This window comes from Cyprinus carpio, chromosome B5 (assembly GCF_018340385.1).
Source record: "Cyprinus carpio isolate SPL01 chromosome B5, ASM1834038v1, whole genome shotgun sequence".
NCBI classification, from domain to species: domain Eukaryota; kingdom Metazoa; phylum Chordata; class Actinopteri; order Cypriniformes; family Cyprinidae; genus Cyprinus; species Cyprinus carpio.
Window position 1 is genome coordinate 14,247,340 of NC_056601.1, and position 15,779 is coordinate 14,263,118.

The 15,779-nt window shown below is 36.6% G+C and overlaps 1 protein-coding gene across 6 annotated transcripts in view; it reads left to right on the top strand.

Moving 5' to 3' along the window:
- wdfy3 (WD repeat and FYVE domain containing 3) overlaps positions 1–14,557 on the top strand; it is a 72,218-nt gene extending 57,661 nt beyond the window's left edge. For all 6 annotated transcript variants that reach the window (XM_042724531.1, XM_042724528.1, XM_042724532.1 and 3 more), the window contains 24 exons: positions 463–540; positions 719–946; positions 2,410–2,578; positions 2,827–2,987; positions 3,260–3,408; positions 3,881–4,087; positions 5,143–5,223; positions 5,318–5,372; positions 5,457–5,576; positions 5,763–5,880; positions 5,954–6,060; positions 6,240–6,393; positions 6,499–6,590; positions 6,747–6,959; positions 7,196–7,346; positions 7,553–7,707; positions 8,230–8,388; positions 8,535–8,714; positions 9,675–9,857; positions 9,956–10,046; positions 10,232–10,597; positions 11,246–11,357; positions 11,509–11,706; positions 12,172–14,557. In XM_042724531.1, coding sequence (XP_042580465.1) covers positions 463–540; positions 719–946; positions 2,410–2,578; positions 2,827–2,987; positions 3,260–3,408; positions 3,881–4,087; positions 5,143–5,223; positions 5,318–5,372; positions 5,457–5,576; positions 5,763–5,880; positions 5,954–6,060; positions 6,240–6,393; positions 6,499–6,590; positions 6,747–6,959; positions 7,196–7,346; positions 7,553–7,707; positions 8,230–8,388; positions 8,535–8,714; positions 9,675–9,857; positions 9,956–10,046; positions 10,232–10,597; positions 11,246–11,357; positions 11,509–11,706; positions 12,172–12,292 — 3,648 coding nt within the window. In that variant the 3' untranslated portion in view covers positions 12,293–14,557. The remainder of the gene's footprint in view (positions 1–462; positions 541–718; positions 947–2,409; positions 2,579–2,826; positions 2,988–3,259; positions 3,409–3,880; positions 4,088–5,142; positions 5,224–5,317; positions 5,373–5,456; positions 5,577–5,762; positions 5,881–5,953; positions 6,061–6,239; positions 6,394–6,498; positions 6,591–6,746; positions 6,960–7,195; positions 7,347–7,552; positions 7,708–8,229; positions 8,389–8,534; positions 8,715–9,674; positions 9,858–9,955; positions 10,047–10,231; positions 10,598–11,245; positions 11,358–11,508; positions 11,707–12,171) is intronic.
- The last annotated feature ends 1,222 nt before the right edge of the window (positions 14,558–15,779 follow it).

The window sequence follows — 15,779 nt, forward strand, 5'->3', positions numbered from 1 at the left end:
CTTACCAGCCTCAACATCATTTGAGACTTCTCAGAACTTGCTCTTAACTGTTCCATGGTCTTGTTTAGAGTGCAGTGGAGATTGCGCCTTTTTTAAAGTTTCGGCTCCTACACTTTGGAATGCCTTGCCACTTTTCATAAAACCCTTGTCAACTATGAACTTTTTTTTTAAAGGGAACTTAAAGATTTGTTTATTTCTTCAGCCTTTTGGCATTTGAATGAGTCTGTTTAATGTGAGTGATTTCGTTGTACAATTTATGTTTGTGTTAGGCTGCGTTAGTATTGTATGTTTGTAATGTTTTTTTTGGTTTTGTTTTAATTATCTCTGTATGGGACTTTGGTACATACTTATTTTTTTGAAAGTGCTTCATTAATAAAAGTTGAGTTGAGTTGAAAATAACTGTCACAGACATGGAAGTGATTTCACAGCTGATCTTCTGGACTTTATTGTGACTGTCCACAGGAGACCTTTCAGTGGATGTTCACACACATTGCTGTGGTCCGGGACTTGGTAGCAATGCAGTACAAGGAGCATCAAGAGGTAACCCTTCAATTTCAAACATATCCAAAAGTCAAATAGATCTTTCAGAATAATAATAATTGCTGAAATGTTTTAAATGGAGGGATCACTAAATAAATGTTTTCCCAGTTCTGATCATAGTGGAATGACTTCTACAAAAAAAATATTTTTATTCAAATATGAATTTGTTTTCTCACAGAGACAGCAGAATGCGCTGAAGTATGTGATGGATGAGTGGGCAGGGATTGAATATGAGCTGCTTCGGGAGAGGGGTCTCTGGGGGCCTCCTATTGGCTCCCACCTGGACAAGTTCCAGTTGGACATGACTGAGGGACCCTGTAGAATGAGAAAGAAGATGGTTCGGAATGACATGTTTTACATTCATTATCCCTACGTCCCTGATCCTGAGCCCAATGCAAGCACTCAGGTTAGTGTACTTTTTTTCTTGTAATTTTTTTAGGTTAAAATGAGGTACATGTTATGTATTGTATATTAGCAAATACTGGCTTCCCGAAATAGAAAATAAACTTAATTAATAAAACACAATTTTCTTTCACCTTATTTTACCCCATTAACTGAAACAAGTCTATTGAATTTGCCTAGTCTCAGTGAAAGTCAGCATGTGTGTAGCACTAATGGTTGATAATCTGCTCTGAATGGATCTTTTGTAAACTCTCAAACTTTAATTGCCAGCATTAGCCATATGATGGCAATGGCTTTACATAAGAAGCCTGAAATGCAAACCCAGTGCTCCTCTTGCCTTATTGCCCAATTTTCCCTTTTCAGAATCAATCACAGGTGCCTTTAATGGGTGCAATGGTTAACATACCTGTCCAGGTACAAACTGAAGTGTGCCTAAACTACAGTCTTGCTATACCCTCTTAAACATCTGCATTGCCACATTAAGTGTAAAATAAATGTCCCAGACCTTCTGCATTTGTCTTGTCACATAATAAGGAGGCATATATGGATTGACACATCCGCAGAATGCTTAAAACGCTGCTTGTAGATGTATTCTCTGCTGTCTTTCCTGTTGTAAATATTTAATACACAGGGAAAGCTCTAGAAAAATAGGTTTAGGTCAGCTCCTTCCCCCCATTTTCTAATCCCTTGTAATCCATATTATAGAATGTGAAGTGGGACAATATTCAGACAAGAATGTTGCATGCTACTGTTACAACTCACTAATTATTGGGATTCATGTTGTAGTTTGAGAGCTGAAATAAGTCAATTCTGCACCACTACTGGCACCAAACAGAACTGCAAAAATGAAGACCATTTCACATACTTTACACATCTTCCGTTGTTCAGCAAACAGACACTGTAGACCCGCCCTAAACTCCTTCCATTGGTTGAACCAGTGTCACTACATCTGGTCCTGTTGGCCGCCCAAACAAACAGATCACAGTTCTATTATCTGTTGCCAGTTTTTCAGAAATTATAATTTCAGTTTCCTAGATGTAGATATATTCTTGTATATAGATATTTTAGTAGAAATTTGATATACAGCATGACCATGCAGATTGTTTTTCTCTCTAAACCCAGTTAAAGAGTTTGGTCACGTGACTGAATTTTTGTGTAATCTTGAAAACCTGCTGATCTAACAGTGTGTTTAAATGCTGAAAATTTGCATTGTGGGTGACTATTAATTGTGTTTAGATATGAATTATGCACTATGTGTGAGGTGTCAGCATGGGATTTTCTTAAGGAGTGATGAACACGTGTCTGTGCTGAGCCTAAACTGTGTTTGCATGCCTCTGACTGGATTCCTCTTGCTCTCACTGACTTCCTGTGATGAAAAGGTTGTTTTCATCATGACTGATATAAACACAAAAGAAGAGTTAACGAGGACTAAATTAAACAGTTAGCATTAAATTTCAACCCTTCCAGAAACCGGCGCGCTACAGACGAGCGATAAGCTACGACAGTAAGGAGTATTACATGCGGCTGCTGTCAGGGAACCCGGGGATGTATCAGCACTCCATAGAACAGAACACAGAGGGAGAGACCACACAGCAGGAGCCTGAGCATGGAGAGGACACCATCGCAAGGGTCAAAGGTCATTTTAACATGAAGATGTTTTCTATTACTTGATACAGTGAAACTACTAAAACTATTACTATTATTAATACAATGATTTTTTTCAAAAATGAACTACTCGTAACTAGAAATTCTACCACCTCTTTAAACTAAATGGACAAAACTGGCTTCTGAATGATCTGATTCTCTTATCTTTTAAGACTAATGAGCATGTGATATTATGAGCGTGTTGTATGGATTGACTCAGTGTGCCGTGTCGTGTTTTAGGTCTGGTTAAGGCCCCTTTAAAGCGGTCCCGCTCTACAGCGGATGGAGCTGATGAGGACAGTCAAGACCAGCTGCAGGAGTTGCTGGAATCAGGAGCTATGGACGAGGAGCAGAAAACCGACAACACCACACTGCTCCGCCTGCTGGAGGAGGGAGAGAAGGTCTGCAGCACACCACAGCCACATCCCCGTCACACTGTTTAACACCTGCACCTTCTTTTACTATGTGGCTTTGGAAATTTGGGTGAAAGCTTTCTAATCTGAAGCTTTGTATTGATCATTACTGTTCTAACAGCACTTTATCCTCAATCAGTATGAGGGAAATAATTAGTAATATCTGTCTGGTTGGATGATTAGGTTTATTTTGCTTTTTGAATTTGAACTGATTGATATAAAACATACTGAGAATGTGTTTGCTGTGTGTGTTGGGATAGATCCAGCACATGTACCGCTGTGCTCGAGTTCAAGGCCTGGACACCAGTGAAGGGCTGCTCTTATTTGGGAAAGAACATTTCTATGTGATTGACGGCTTCACCATGACAGTCACCAGAGAGATTAGAGACATTGAGACACTCCCTGCAAAGTAAGAATTTATATTTTGGATTCTGCCCTTCAAAAAAAACTAGAAAGACTCACTTCTAGCAGATCATCTGGTATCTGTCTGTCTCTCTGCTTTTTGGTTCTGTCATTCTTTTTTTCTCTATCTAATTATCGGTCATACATTCTATCCACCATTTAGCTTTTCTGTCTATCTTTCTATCATTTGTTTGATCTATCTATCATTATCTTGTTCTATCTATAATTCATTCCATTGTTCATTCTTTTCTTATTTCTTATAATTGTGACAAAAGAAACTGGAAGTATTGATATTTCCCGTTAATTAACCAACAATTCATTGTGTGAACCCATTCTGTGCTTATTTTTAGATTATTTTAATATATTGATGATAATTGGCTTAATAATGCAAGTCATTTTGCTGAGGCCTCCTGGTTGAGAACCACTGTTTTAGTGGTTGCATTGGGTCTATACGCTGCTTGTTTTTGTGACATTTGTAGTATGCATGAGCCTATCATCCCCCGAGGGGCCCGGCAGAGCAAGAGTCAGCTGAAACGAACCTGTAGCATCTTTGCTTACGAAGACATCAGAGAGGTGCACAAACGTCGCTACTTGCTTCAGCCCATGGCAGTAGAAGTGTTTTCCGGAGATGGAAGAAATTATCTGTTGGCTTTCCAAAAAGGAGTCCGGAACAAAGTGTATCAAAGGTATTGTAAACACTGATGCTTTTTAAGGCAGCATCCCACTAGCTGGCATAAAACAGCTCTAACAAGTATGTCATGTTTTTTAATATATTTGTAATGACATTTGAAATCATACTTGAATGAAGTCGCAGCAGCATCCCACTAGCTGGCAAAAAACAGCTCTGTTTTGGTTGTGGATGTCACACTTTCTGACAATTTTAGCTGAAATCTGGAACTCTTCTGTCAAATGTTGTCCCCCTCAGCAATTAAGAATTTAAAAGGGTGACAATCTAAATGAACTCCCTAGACATTTTCTCAGATTCTGTCATGCACTGCAGCTCCTCATTTCGGCAGCAAATCATTGTGAAATTTGACTATATTAGAGCAGGTGTACCACACATTCATACACAACTGTAAATAACTAATAGAGTAAATTTACCCGTTGTGTGTGTTTGAAGTCTCATATGCTTATTAAATATTGTAACACTGTGAAATATGTTTACAATTTAAAACAACTTTTTTCAGTTTTAATATATTTTAAATGTAATATATTGCTTTAATGGCAAAGCTGCATTTTCATCAGCCTTTACTTCAGTTTAGAGTGTTACATAATTCTTCAGAAATCATTCTAATATGCTGATTTCAAGCTGAGAAAACATCATCACTGATGAAAACAGTTGATTGCTGAACATTTGAATGGAAACAGTGATTTTTTTTCTTCTTCTGAGGACTATTTGATGAATTGAAAGTTCAAAAGAGCAACATTTAATAACTGAATTCTTTTGTAACATTATAAGTTTCTTTACTGTCACTTTTGATCAACTTAAAGGGATATTTCACCCAAAAACAATCATTTACTCACCCTCATGTCACTGTATGAGTTTCTTTCTTCTGTTAAGCACAAAAGATGTTTCATGATATCTTCTTTTGTGTTCAACAGAAGAAAGAAACTCGTACAACCTTTAATGCATTCTTGCTAAAACATATTAAAAATAAAAAAAATGTTTTTAATATTAATTTAATTGTTGAAGAACCTCAGAAAAGTACTTGGTTACACACAGCCAAATCATGTTTTCTAGGTTCCTGGCAGTCGTTCCTTCACTAGCCGACAGCTCAGAATCCGTCTCTGGGCAACGTCCCAACACCAGTGTGGAACAAGGGTATGTTACCTTCACAAGATTCCGAAGTGAATTTAGAGTTTATTTACCAAATTTATTAAAATAAACATTCATGTGCGTGTTTCTTGGTAAATAGGTCTGGTCTTCTCAGTACGCTGGTCGGTGAGAAGTCAGTGACCCAAAGATGGGAGGTGCGGTATCGTCACTTTAAGGTTTTTGTCTGTTTGTTTTGTTTTCTTGTTCAGTGTTGCTTATGAAAGACTCTTTATCTGCAGAGAGGTGAAATCAGTAATTTCCAGTATTTGATGCATCTCAACACACTGGCTGGCAGGTCATATAATGACCTGATGCAGTATCCCGTCTTTCCATGGATCCTGGCAGACTTTGACTCTGAGGTACAAACTTGTTTTTGATCATTCCTTGTAATAAGTCCTACCGCACAAAATGTTGAGAACTGCAGTGTTTCAAAAGTCAGATCGTCTGTCCGCAGATGTCAGTATATTGGCATTCTGTTTGGGGAATATTTATCAGTTAAGTTTTCTTTTGGAGTCTATCTAGGTAAAATTCTTTTTTTTTCACAGGAACTGGACCTCAGTAATCCAAAGACATTCCGAAACTTATCCAAACCCATGGGAGCTCAGACAGATGACAGACTGATCCAGTACAAGAAAAGATTCAAAGACTGGGAGGATCCTAATGGTGAGTCAGAGACCCCTGTTGATGATCTGTTAGATGTGCTAGACTTTTTAAACATGTTTTGGTTTCTTCGCAGGTGAGACTCCAGCATATCATTATGGAACTCATTACTCCTCTGCAATGATTGTGGCCTCATATCTGGTCAGAATGGAGCCTTTCACACAGATCTTTCTAAGGCTTCAGGTTAGTCCTTCATAGCCTGCTCCTTTCTGTATAGTTCCTCTGTGCTTTTATACCTGTGGTGTAGACCTTTCTTTTCTCATATAATTAAAAACAATTATTAAAACGTTATAGTTATCATCCCTAGTGCAAATAGCTGATCTAGCTATTGGTTGTATGTGAGTTTCATTCTGTGTTTTTAGGGGGGACATTTTGATCTGGCCGACCGAATGTTTCACAGCATACGAGAGGCTTGGCACTCTGCTTCCAAACACAACATGGCTGATGTGAAGGAACTCATTCCGGAGTTCTTCTATCTTCCTGAGTTCCTGCTCAATTCCAACAACTTCGATCTTGGTAAGGATGAGATTGACAGCTAGCCTCATCTGTACCCTACATACAATCTCTCTCTTTTTTTGTTTTGTTTTCATGAGTGTGTTATTTGATTGGTCTTTTCTAAAGGGAGTAAACAGAATGGCACCAAGCTTGGAGATGTGATTCTGCCTCCGTGGGCAAAAGGAGACCCGAGAGAGTTCATCAGGGTTCACAGAGAGGTAACTGACCTTAAAATACATCATCCCCTGATAAAGCCGGCAGTCAGAAAGAGGCTCTGTGTGTTGTTGTTTCATCGTGGTAAATGTCAGAGAATAACTGAAGGCCACTTTCGGTAACAGAGTTATAACCTTTAAGGACTGTGTGTGTTTTTTCAGGCTTTGGAGTGTGACTATGTCAGCGCCCATCTGCATGAATGGATCGACCTGATCTTTGGTTACAAGCAGCAGGGTCCTCCAGCGGTGGAAGCGGTCAATGTCTTCCACCATCTCTTTTATGAGGGCCAGGTGGACATCTACAACATTAATGACCCACTTAAAGAAACCGCTACCATTGGATTCATCAACAACTTTGGCCAGATCCCAAAACAGGTTTGCAATTTCATTACTGAAAATGTCATGAACTACAGTATGTCAGTGGTTACCTGTGAATACTTGAGGAAAACTGACTTTATATTTCTACTAAAAATCACCTTGACACCAACTGGTTTAAATTAATTGAAAGGAAAGTTGGTTCTGAAAAGATCTCTAGCTTCATTTATTTGCAGATGCCTTTTGTTTTGTTCTTTTGTATTTAATGCAATTTTGCTTCGTATCTTCTCTTTTAGCTTTTTAAGAAGCCCCATCCTCCAAAGCGAGTGCGCAGTAAGTCAAATGGAGGAGAGGTACCTGGTGTACCTGTTACACTCAACTCCAGCTTAGACAAAATCTTCTTCCATCATCTGGACAACTTGCGGCCCTCTCTCACCCCTGTCAAAGGTAATGCAAATTCGATGGAGGTATACAGTGGCATTACATGCTCTGTGATGATCACAGAGCTCAATCAAAGTCAGATCAACAATTTATTCATGTATGCTTTTATTTGTTAGAACTTGTTTGTTCAGGAATAATTTGTGTAAAATATTGCTAGCGTCTCTGAGCACATTTTCCTGAGCTCTGTGTGTGTCATGGGTAATGTTTTACAGAGCTGAAGGAGCCAGTGGGTCAGATAGTGTGCACTGATAAGGGCGTTCTGGCTGTTGAGCAGAACAAGGTGTTGGTTCCTCCTGCCTGGAATAAAACCTTCGCCTGGGGCTACGCGGACCTCAGCTGCCGCCTCTCCAACTATGAGTCTGACAAGGTCATTCGCAACATACAAGTTCTTCTGTTTGCTCATGTTTTCAGCATCTACATATTTATAACTACACTACAATTGAAACGTTTGGGGTCTGTAATAGTTTAGTATCTTTTTTGAAAGAATTCTCTAATATTCACCAAGGCTGCATTTATTTGATTGAGAATACAGTAAAATATTGTGAAATAGTATTAGATTTTAAAATAACTTTCTATTTTAATACGTTTTAAGGTTTAACTTATGGCTGTGATGGTGAAACTGAATTTTTAGCAGCCATTACTCCAGTCTACTGTGTGTGTCACAGTGGAAATCAGTCATATCCTTCAGTAAACATTCTATGTTGATTTGGTGCTTAAGAAACATTTTGTATTATTGTCATAAATATGTTGAAAACAGGTGTGGAAACCTTGAAATGTTATTTTCACCTTCCTTGTGAACTAATTAAGACCTAGCAAAGTTTAAGCTTGTGTTTTGGTTTATTCTGTGTATTTTGTTTTCTGATGTTCATGTGTTGTGTTTGTCTCATAGGCGGTTGTAGTATATGAGTGCCTGTCTGAGTGGGGGCAGATCCTGTGTGCTATCTGCCCCAATCCCAAACTGGTCATTACTGGAGGATTAAGCACTGCTATCTGTGTATGGGAGACCGGGACTTCCAAAGAGAAAGCCAAGAGCCTCACACTCAAACAGGTTTGTTTTATATTTGTTTTAATGCAGCTTGTTTACTCAGTTTGCTTTTTAAAACTTAAGTTTTCCTCTCGACTTGTTTGCTACACCTACTTGCTCTTTATAAATGATTTTTTTTTAATTGTAATGTTTTATGTTCATGTTTCCAGGCTCTTCTGGGCCACACAGATGCAGTTACATGTCTGACAGCGTCATCAGCGTACCACATCATCGTGAGTGGATCTCGGGACCGTACGTGCATCATTTGGGACCTGAATAAGCTGTCTTTTGTCACCCAGCTGAGGGGCCATCGGGCTCCCGTCTCAGCGCTCTGCATCAACGAGCTTACTGTGAGTCAACAATAATGTAGACAGAATAACCTGAGTGACAAGTATTGTGTTTAAACTACATTCAGTTTTCCTTTCAGCCATTTAATAAGCACTCTTGTATGCATTGTATGGTCTTTGCATTTGTATGTTTTATTAGGGTAATAAAATAATTTATTAATAAATTATATTTTTAATATTGAAAATGTAAAATATGCATACATATAAAAATAATATATTGTTATTATTATTATTATCATTATATTTTTTATTACTCACATAAAACTGGAAAATGTCTTAGCATTTTTATAGTTAATTGGGGCAATAAAAAAATAACATATTTTATAGTCTTATGAAAATATATTATTATTATTAGTGCTGTCAAACGATTAATCACATCCAAAATAATAGTTTTTGTTTAGATAATATATGTATGTGTACTGTGTATATTTGTTATGCATATATAAATTTATAAAGGCACACGCATATATCACGTATATATTTTTTTAAAAAATATTTTCATGTATATACATTTATATATTTATATTCTTATATTTAATATATAAACATAACATCTTTTTCTTATTTAGGCCTATATACATGCATGTGTTTGTTTTTATATATACAGTACATAATAAATAAACAAAGTATGCACACATATATTATGTAAACAGAATCTTTTATTTTGGATGTGATTAATCATCAGACAGCACTAATTATTATTATAATGCAGAATTAAAAATTTGGTATGAAGTTAATTTGATCTGTTCATCAAGCTCTTTGGAAACGGTAGTACACTTTACAGTTTAAAAATGTGCTTGCCTTTGAAAATTTCTACTTTAGTGAGACCATTACTACTTTGGAAAAGAAAGAGCCTCCTGATTTAAATTCTTGCCTTTGATGAATCCTCATAATAAATTGATGCCTCAGAATAAAACTGAAGTGTTCTATGAATTGGTTAAGACCCTGTGTGTCTGTGTGTAGGGTGATATAGTGTCCTGTGCTGGCACCTACATCCATGTGTGGAGCATCAATGGAAGTCCCATCGCCAGCGCCAATACTTTCACCGGCCGGAGCCAACAAATCCTCTGCTGCTGCATCTCAGAGATGAATGAGTGGGACACACAGAATGTTATCGTTACGGGACACTCCGACGGTGTTGTCAGGGTAATGGTCTTCTCCTTGATTTACTTTCTTTCTTTTCCCTCTGTGTCTTTTAAAGTGTCAACAGATAACGGTTCTTGACAAATGGCTTTATCTTGTAGTTCTGGAGAATTGAGTTCCTCCAAGTCCCAGAAACCCCTGCTCCAGAGCCTGTAGAGCCCCCCGATGTGCCAGACTGCTGTGGAGAGATTGGTAAAACATCCCTCCATTGCACCTTTTTCATGACTTTTGGAAAGATGATTTAATAAAAATATTAAATAAAGCAACTAATCAATAACATTTTGATAAATTTTGGCCTGGACTCTGCATTACCGCAATTTCTTCTGACTTTTAGATTATCTTTTCAGATTAAATAACCTCAAGTCTTGTTCTTCCAGAGGGTCGTGATGCTCCAGAGGATGACAGCAGTGAGTCTGAAGGAGAGGAAACCAGTCTCAGTCAGGACCCTAAACCTCGGACCTCAAACAGCCAGCCCAGCAGCACGGTCCACAGACCCAAACCTCGCACCGGAGCCTCCTGGTCTGTGGACAGCAGCTCTGACGACTCCCGCCGCTGGTCGGACACACTCAGTATTGACGAGAAGGAAGGCTTTGTTTTTGTAAACTACTCAGAGGCCCAGATTAGAGCGGGAATTCCCTCACAGCCACATTTACAACCATACTCAGCACCCTCTCATGGGCCAGTACCACAGCCTCTTCAGCCCTGTACTATGGAGGCTCGGTCGTACAACAAGCTCAGACCAGGTGCGGTAGATTAAAACAAGTTGTGACCTGTACCTTTTTTTTTTTCTTTTTTTTTTTTTTTTAATATTTGTATGTAATTCTAATTTCATTTTAGTTGGATTACTGATTATTATAATTTTTCATTTTTAATGTTTTTTTTTAATTATTTTATTCTAATTTTAAACATTTTTAAACAACCTCATGGGCAGAACAAATGAAAAAGTGCGGTTGCTCTTTGGGCGACCCGAGTTTGAGCCCTGGTTTACTGAGACTAGGACCAAAATAAATCTATGAAAAATTGCATTAATTGATTAAAATTCCAAAGATGATATAAAAGTATTAAGGTATTAAATAAGTTAAATAATAAATAACATTTTGATCAATTTGATACATTTACTAATTTGTCAATGAAATTGTATTCATTTAATACATTTTCACTACAAATTATATCATCGGAATAACAGTTTAAATGAAAAGTTAGGATGTAAACCAAAGCAAGAGCAGTAAATCCTTGCTTTGAATTTTATCAAAATGTACTGTATTTCTAATTCCCAGATGTGGCTTTTAAGTTTTGCATTTGCATTGTCATTCAAGTGCTGTTCTCATGTGTTTTTGCTTTAATGTGAGCAACTGGCATGTTCTTCACCGTTAGCTTTGTCTCTTAAACAGGCTACAGATGGGAGAGACAGCTGGTGTTCCGGAGCAAACTCACCATGCACACAGCGTTTGACCGCAAGGACAACGCTCATCCTGCGGAAATCACCTCACTTGCCATTTCAAAGTAGGTGCTCTGTGTTTGTGGTGGAATGAGGATAAAAGAGAAGCTGGTTTCTAATGTGGTTTAACATTAATAAGCCAGTGTTTGCTCAAATCTCTCAAATAAATTGTCTTTAAACAAGACTGTTGATAAGCAGCTGTTCTTGTGTACTCAGAGACCACAGTAAGATCCTGGTAGGCGACAGCCGTGGCCGGGTGTTTAGCTGGTCTGTCAGTGATCAGCCCGGACGCTCTACCGCAGATCACTGGGTGAAGGACGAGCAGGTGGACAGCTGCTCTGGATGCACTGTGCGTTTCTCCCTCACTGAAAGGCGCCACCACTGCAGAAACTGTGGCCAGGTCTTCTGCCAGAAGTAAGACAGATTTGCAATAATATTTATAATATGTGAACTAAATACCTTTTAAGTGTTATTTGTTTTTATTTTTTTATTTTAATACCAATTGGAAAATGTCTGCAACTATTTTTTGTTTGTTCGTTGTTTCTTTTCTTTTTTTGTACTGTTTTGGTTTTTAGTTTTCTTTTGTTTTATTGTTTTTTGTTTTCTGTTTTTGTGTTTTCTGTTTTTTATATGCTTGTTTTTATTTTGTTTTTTTCCCAAAACAATTGATAAAAGATCACTGCATTTATTTGTTTTGCAGTTTTTTTTTCTCTGTTGCATAATCTTTAAATTACTTTTTTATGTTTGTGGTTTTATTTCTGAACTAATTGGATAAAGACCATTACAACTTTTGTTGTTGTTTTTTTGTGTTTATCGTTGTGCTGTTTTATCTTTAAAATCTCTTGAAAGGTTTTTAAAATTTGTTGTGTGTTCCCGCAGGTGTAGTCGCTTCCAGTCAGAGATCAAGCGGCTGAAAATCTCTTCTCCTGTGCGTGTGTGTCAGAACTGTTACTACAACCTGCAGCATGAGCGGGGCTCTGAAGAAAGCCCGAAAAACTAGTTCACCCCGCATCACATGCCCAAAGCCCAAAGCCCAAAATCACAACTTCCCTCAAAAAAAAAAAAAACCTTTCACTGCTCCCCGTGCAAAATCTCATTGGTCAAAATCTCCAGAATGGCTTTATTAATGCTCATAATTTCATACATTGCAGAAGTCTGACCATTCAAAAGAGACTATTGTTAGTTTACTTTTCCATTCATGCATTTTCTTTTGCAGTATGCTCCGTCATCTCATTGGTATCATCCACAAAGTCGGCATTATGTTTAGATATTAGAAAAAGCAATGCGTATAAAACGCTTCCTGATGAAACGAGATGACACTTGTGTATATTGTAAATACTTACAATGGCATTTTTAACTAGAAACAGTAAAACGAAAAGTCATTATTAAGAGATAAAAGAAGAAATCCAAACACAATACATTGCTTGTAATATAGTATTACAGTATGTTAAAAATCACTCTTGGCTTTAAAAGAACAAAACTGCGAGTGTGTGTGTAGTCGATGTCACAAGTCACAGCCTCCCAGCAGGAATAATATTAGGGACTATGAATGTTGATAAATGTTTGTGGGTTGACATTACTAGCTTGTCTAGTTATGCAAATGCTTAATTATGTTTATTTTATAAGTTCTGTTGTGTTGCCCACAGTATCAGCCAGTTGCCATAGACAACTTTTTCCATTTAAAATTTGTTGCCAACCTGCCTTGATATGCAACTATTATCTTATTTTAACAGTTGTGTTGGTCAATGAAAGTATGTAAATGTTGAATTTAGATGAATTTTTTTTTTAATGACAGGATTCATTCAACCTTTAAATGATTCCAGCACATTTGTTATGCGACAGAAGACAGAAATGTTTCTAACCAGTTGAAAGACTGTAATATCAAACATGCTTCTGAAGTGTCAGAGTTCCTGCTTATTTCATATTGGATGTTTCACATCTGTAAATTTTGCATTAGTGTGGGACTTCTCTGACTAATTCTTCAGCTGTTATTAACTAATATGAATTAGATGACTTAAATGTTACTCTCTGACACTAGCTTAAAAATTATGGTTTTGTTTTTAGTAAAAACGTGCATTTATTCTTATTCTTAAAAAAAAATCACTATTTTAACCGTTTGCGATGTTGCACCAGTGTAAATGTCTGTAGATTAGGAAAGCAATAGTTACTGATGTTTTCACTCCACACACATTTCACGAAAGACTGTAGCTTGAATGTTATCATGTGTAAAGAAAAAGGGATTGAAAATTTTAATGGACTGGAAGCCTAGTTTCTCCTTACCTTAGACAAAACTATGAAAGAGAAAAGTTTTTTTCTTTTTCTTTTTGATACTGTGGGCAATACCCTCTCAAAAGTGCTGCTTTGATTAATAGAGAGAATTTCTTTTTCTTTCTTTAAATGGTCTGACACTTGCAACTTTAAAAAGATGAAACATTTTTTACCATTGCAGTTGTTTTATTCACTGTTGTATGATTTCCGTACAGCCTAATATGCACTCCTTATAGTTGAATTATTCTCTATTAATGTACTGTAATTCAGTGTGCAATCATAACATCATCAAGCTGTTGGGATTTTGCTGTCGACAAGCAGCTCAAAGATCAAATGGCTATATCAATCTGAAATTATTTTTGCACCTTGACATGTAGAAAACACAAAGAAATGGAGTAATCACTGTTTTATCAGATGCATTTTTATGTTGTGGGGTATTATTTTGAAAGGGTGCATTTCTTTACAGTAAGATGAACTGTACAAAGTATTTATGCAATTATTTTGTTTTCTTTTTTATGATTTTTCAGCAAGTTTGGTTACTTGTTGCATGTCTAACACAGCTGACGTTCTGTGTCAGTGTATTGTACATGTTTTGGCATTATGTTTTCTCTGTCTTTGGCTCATTTTTATGGCATTATCTAACGAGTCGATCCTGAAGGTTTTGTGTACAGCTTTAGGTGGATATACAGAGTGTCCCACGACTCTTTGGTTGATTTTTTGTACTCTAATGTATGGATGTTGAGGACTGATCCCAGAACTGATGAAATACACATGGATTGTCCCTGTTTGGTGGTCTTGTGATAGACTGCATTACTACAGTATCTAGTGTGCAAAACTGTGGAAGCTGAATGTTCATTGTATATTTGTGTTCAAAAACAATTACATGAACCCCTCCCCCATAAATAACCCCTATACTGTACCTGTTATTATGACGCAATAGATATGGTACTCATACTTTTTAATTTAATTTCAATTAAATACTTGCTGTTTACCACCACCATTGTCCTCAGACAAGTTCTTTATATCATTTATTGCAATGTAGTGCAAACATATATAATCTAGAAGTCTAGGAATTTGGCTAAAATATGAGATCTTTGGAAAATATATAAAACTACAGGATGCATATGATTTCATACTTTTGAAATGTACTGAACTGCATCAAAGCAGTTAAATGCATCGTGTTTGTCCTAACATGTTTGTCCTGATCACTTAAGAATAGCTACAACAAAGCCCAGCATTAAGTCTCTGATGAAAGCCCTGAGGTGTTTGATGACTGGTTTCTAGGAACACTGCTGAATGCTCATTTGTCTGAGAATTGATCCTTTCTAGTGGAACATGAATCCTTCAGACTTCTTGCAACATGCATGGTGTCCAGTAAACCACTCGCCGTCTTGAGAAAGCAAGTTACAGACAGTGTTGCAATCTGCGTGACATGCCAAAACCCCACATTTTTTTGCTAGCTATTTATATCCTTTATTTAATATAAAGTTAACAAACATGCTTTGGACAAAGAAATGACAAAATGATTAGTGCTGTCAAACGATTAATCGCGATTAATGGCATCCAAATTAAAAGTTTTTGTTTACATAATATATTTGTGTGTACTGTGTATATTTATTATGTATATATAAATACACACACAGTATATACATTGAAAATATTTGCATGTATATATTTGTATTCATATAATTTATATTGTATATAAATATATTTAATATATAAACCTAACATATTTTTTCTGAAATATATATATGCATGTGTCTGTATTTATATATATATATATATGCAGTAAATATATGCAGTACACACGCGTAAATTATGTAAACAAAAACTTTTATTTTGGATGCCATTAATCGCCATTAATCAATTGACAGCACTAAAAATGATTAATGTAAATATGAACTGGAATATAATAAAGCATCATGATGAAACAATGTATTCCAATTAGTGTTAATAATAATAATAACATAATAATTACTAACCTAAGTAAAATTATTCTCTAGAGACACATTATCTTCTGCCACTGCTTTAGCATATAGGCCTATTATTCTGTATTATTCTTATTACACACTAGGCAGATATACACAGAAATGAAAATTTGGTTGTCAGAAAAAAGGTTATTCATCTATGGAATGACGTGAGGGTGAGTAGGTAATGACGGAAATTTTAATTTTGCTGAACTTATCCCTTCAAAGGAACATCCGTTTAATAGCTTACTG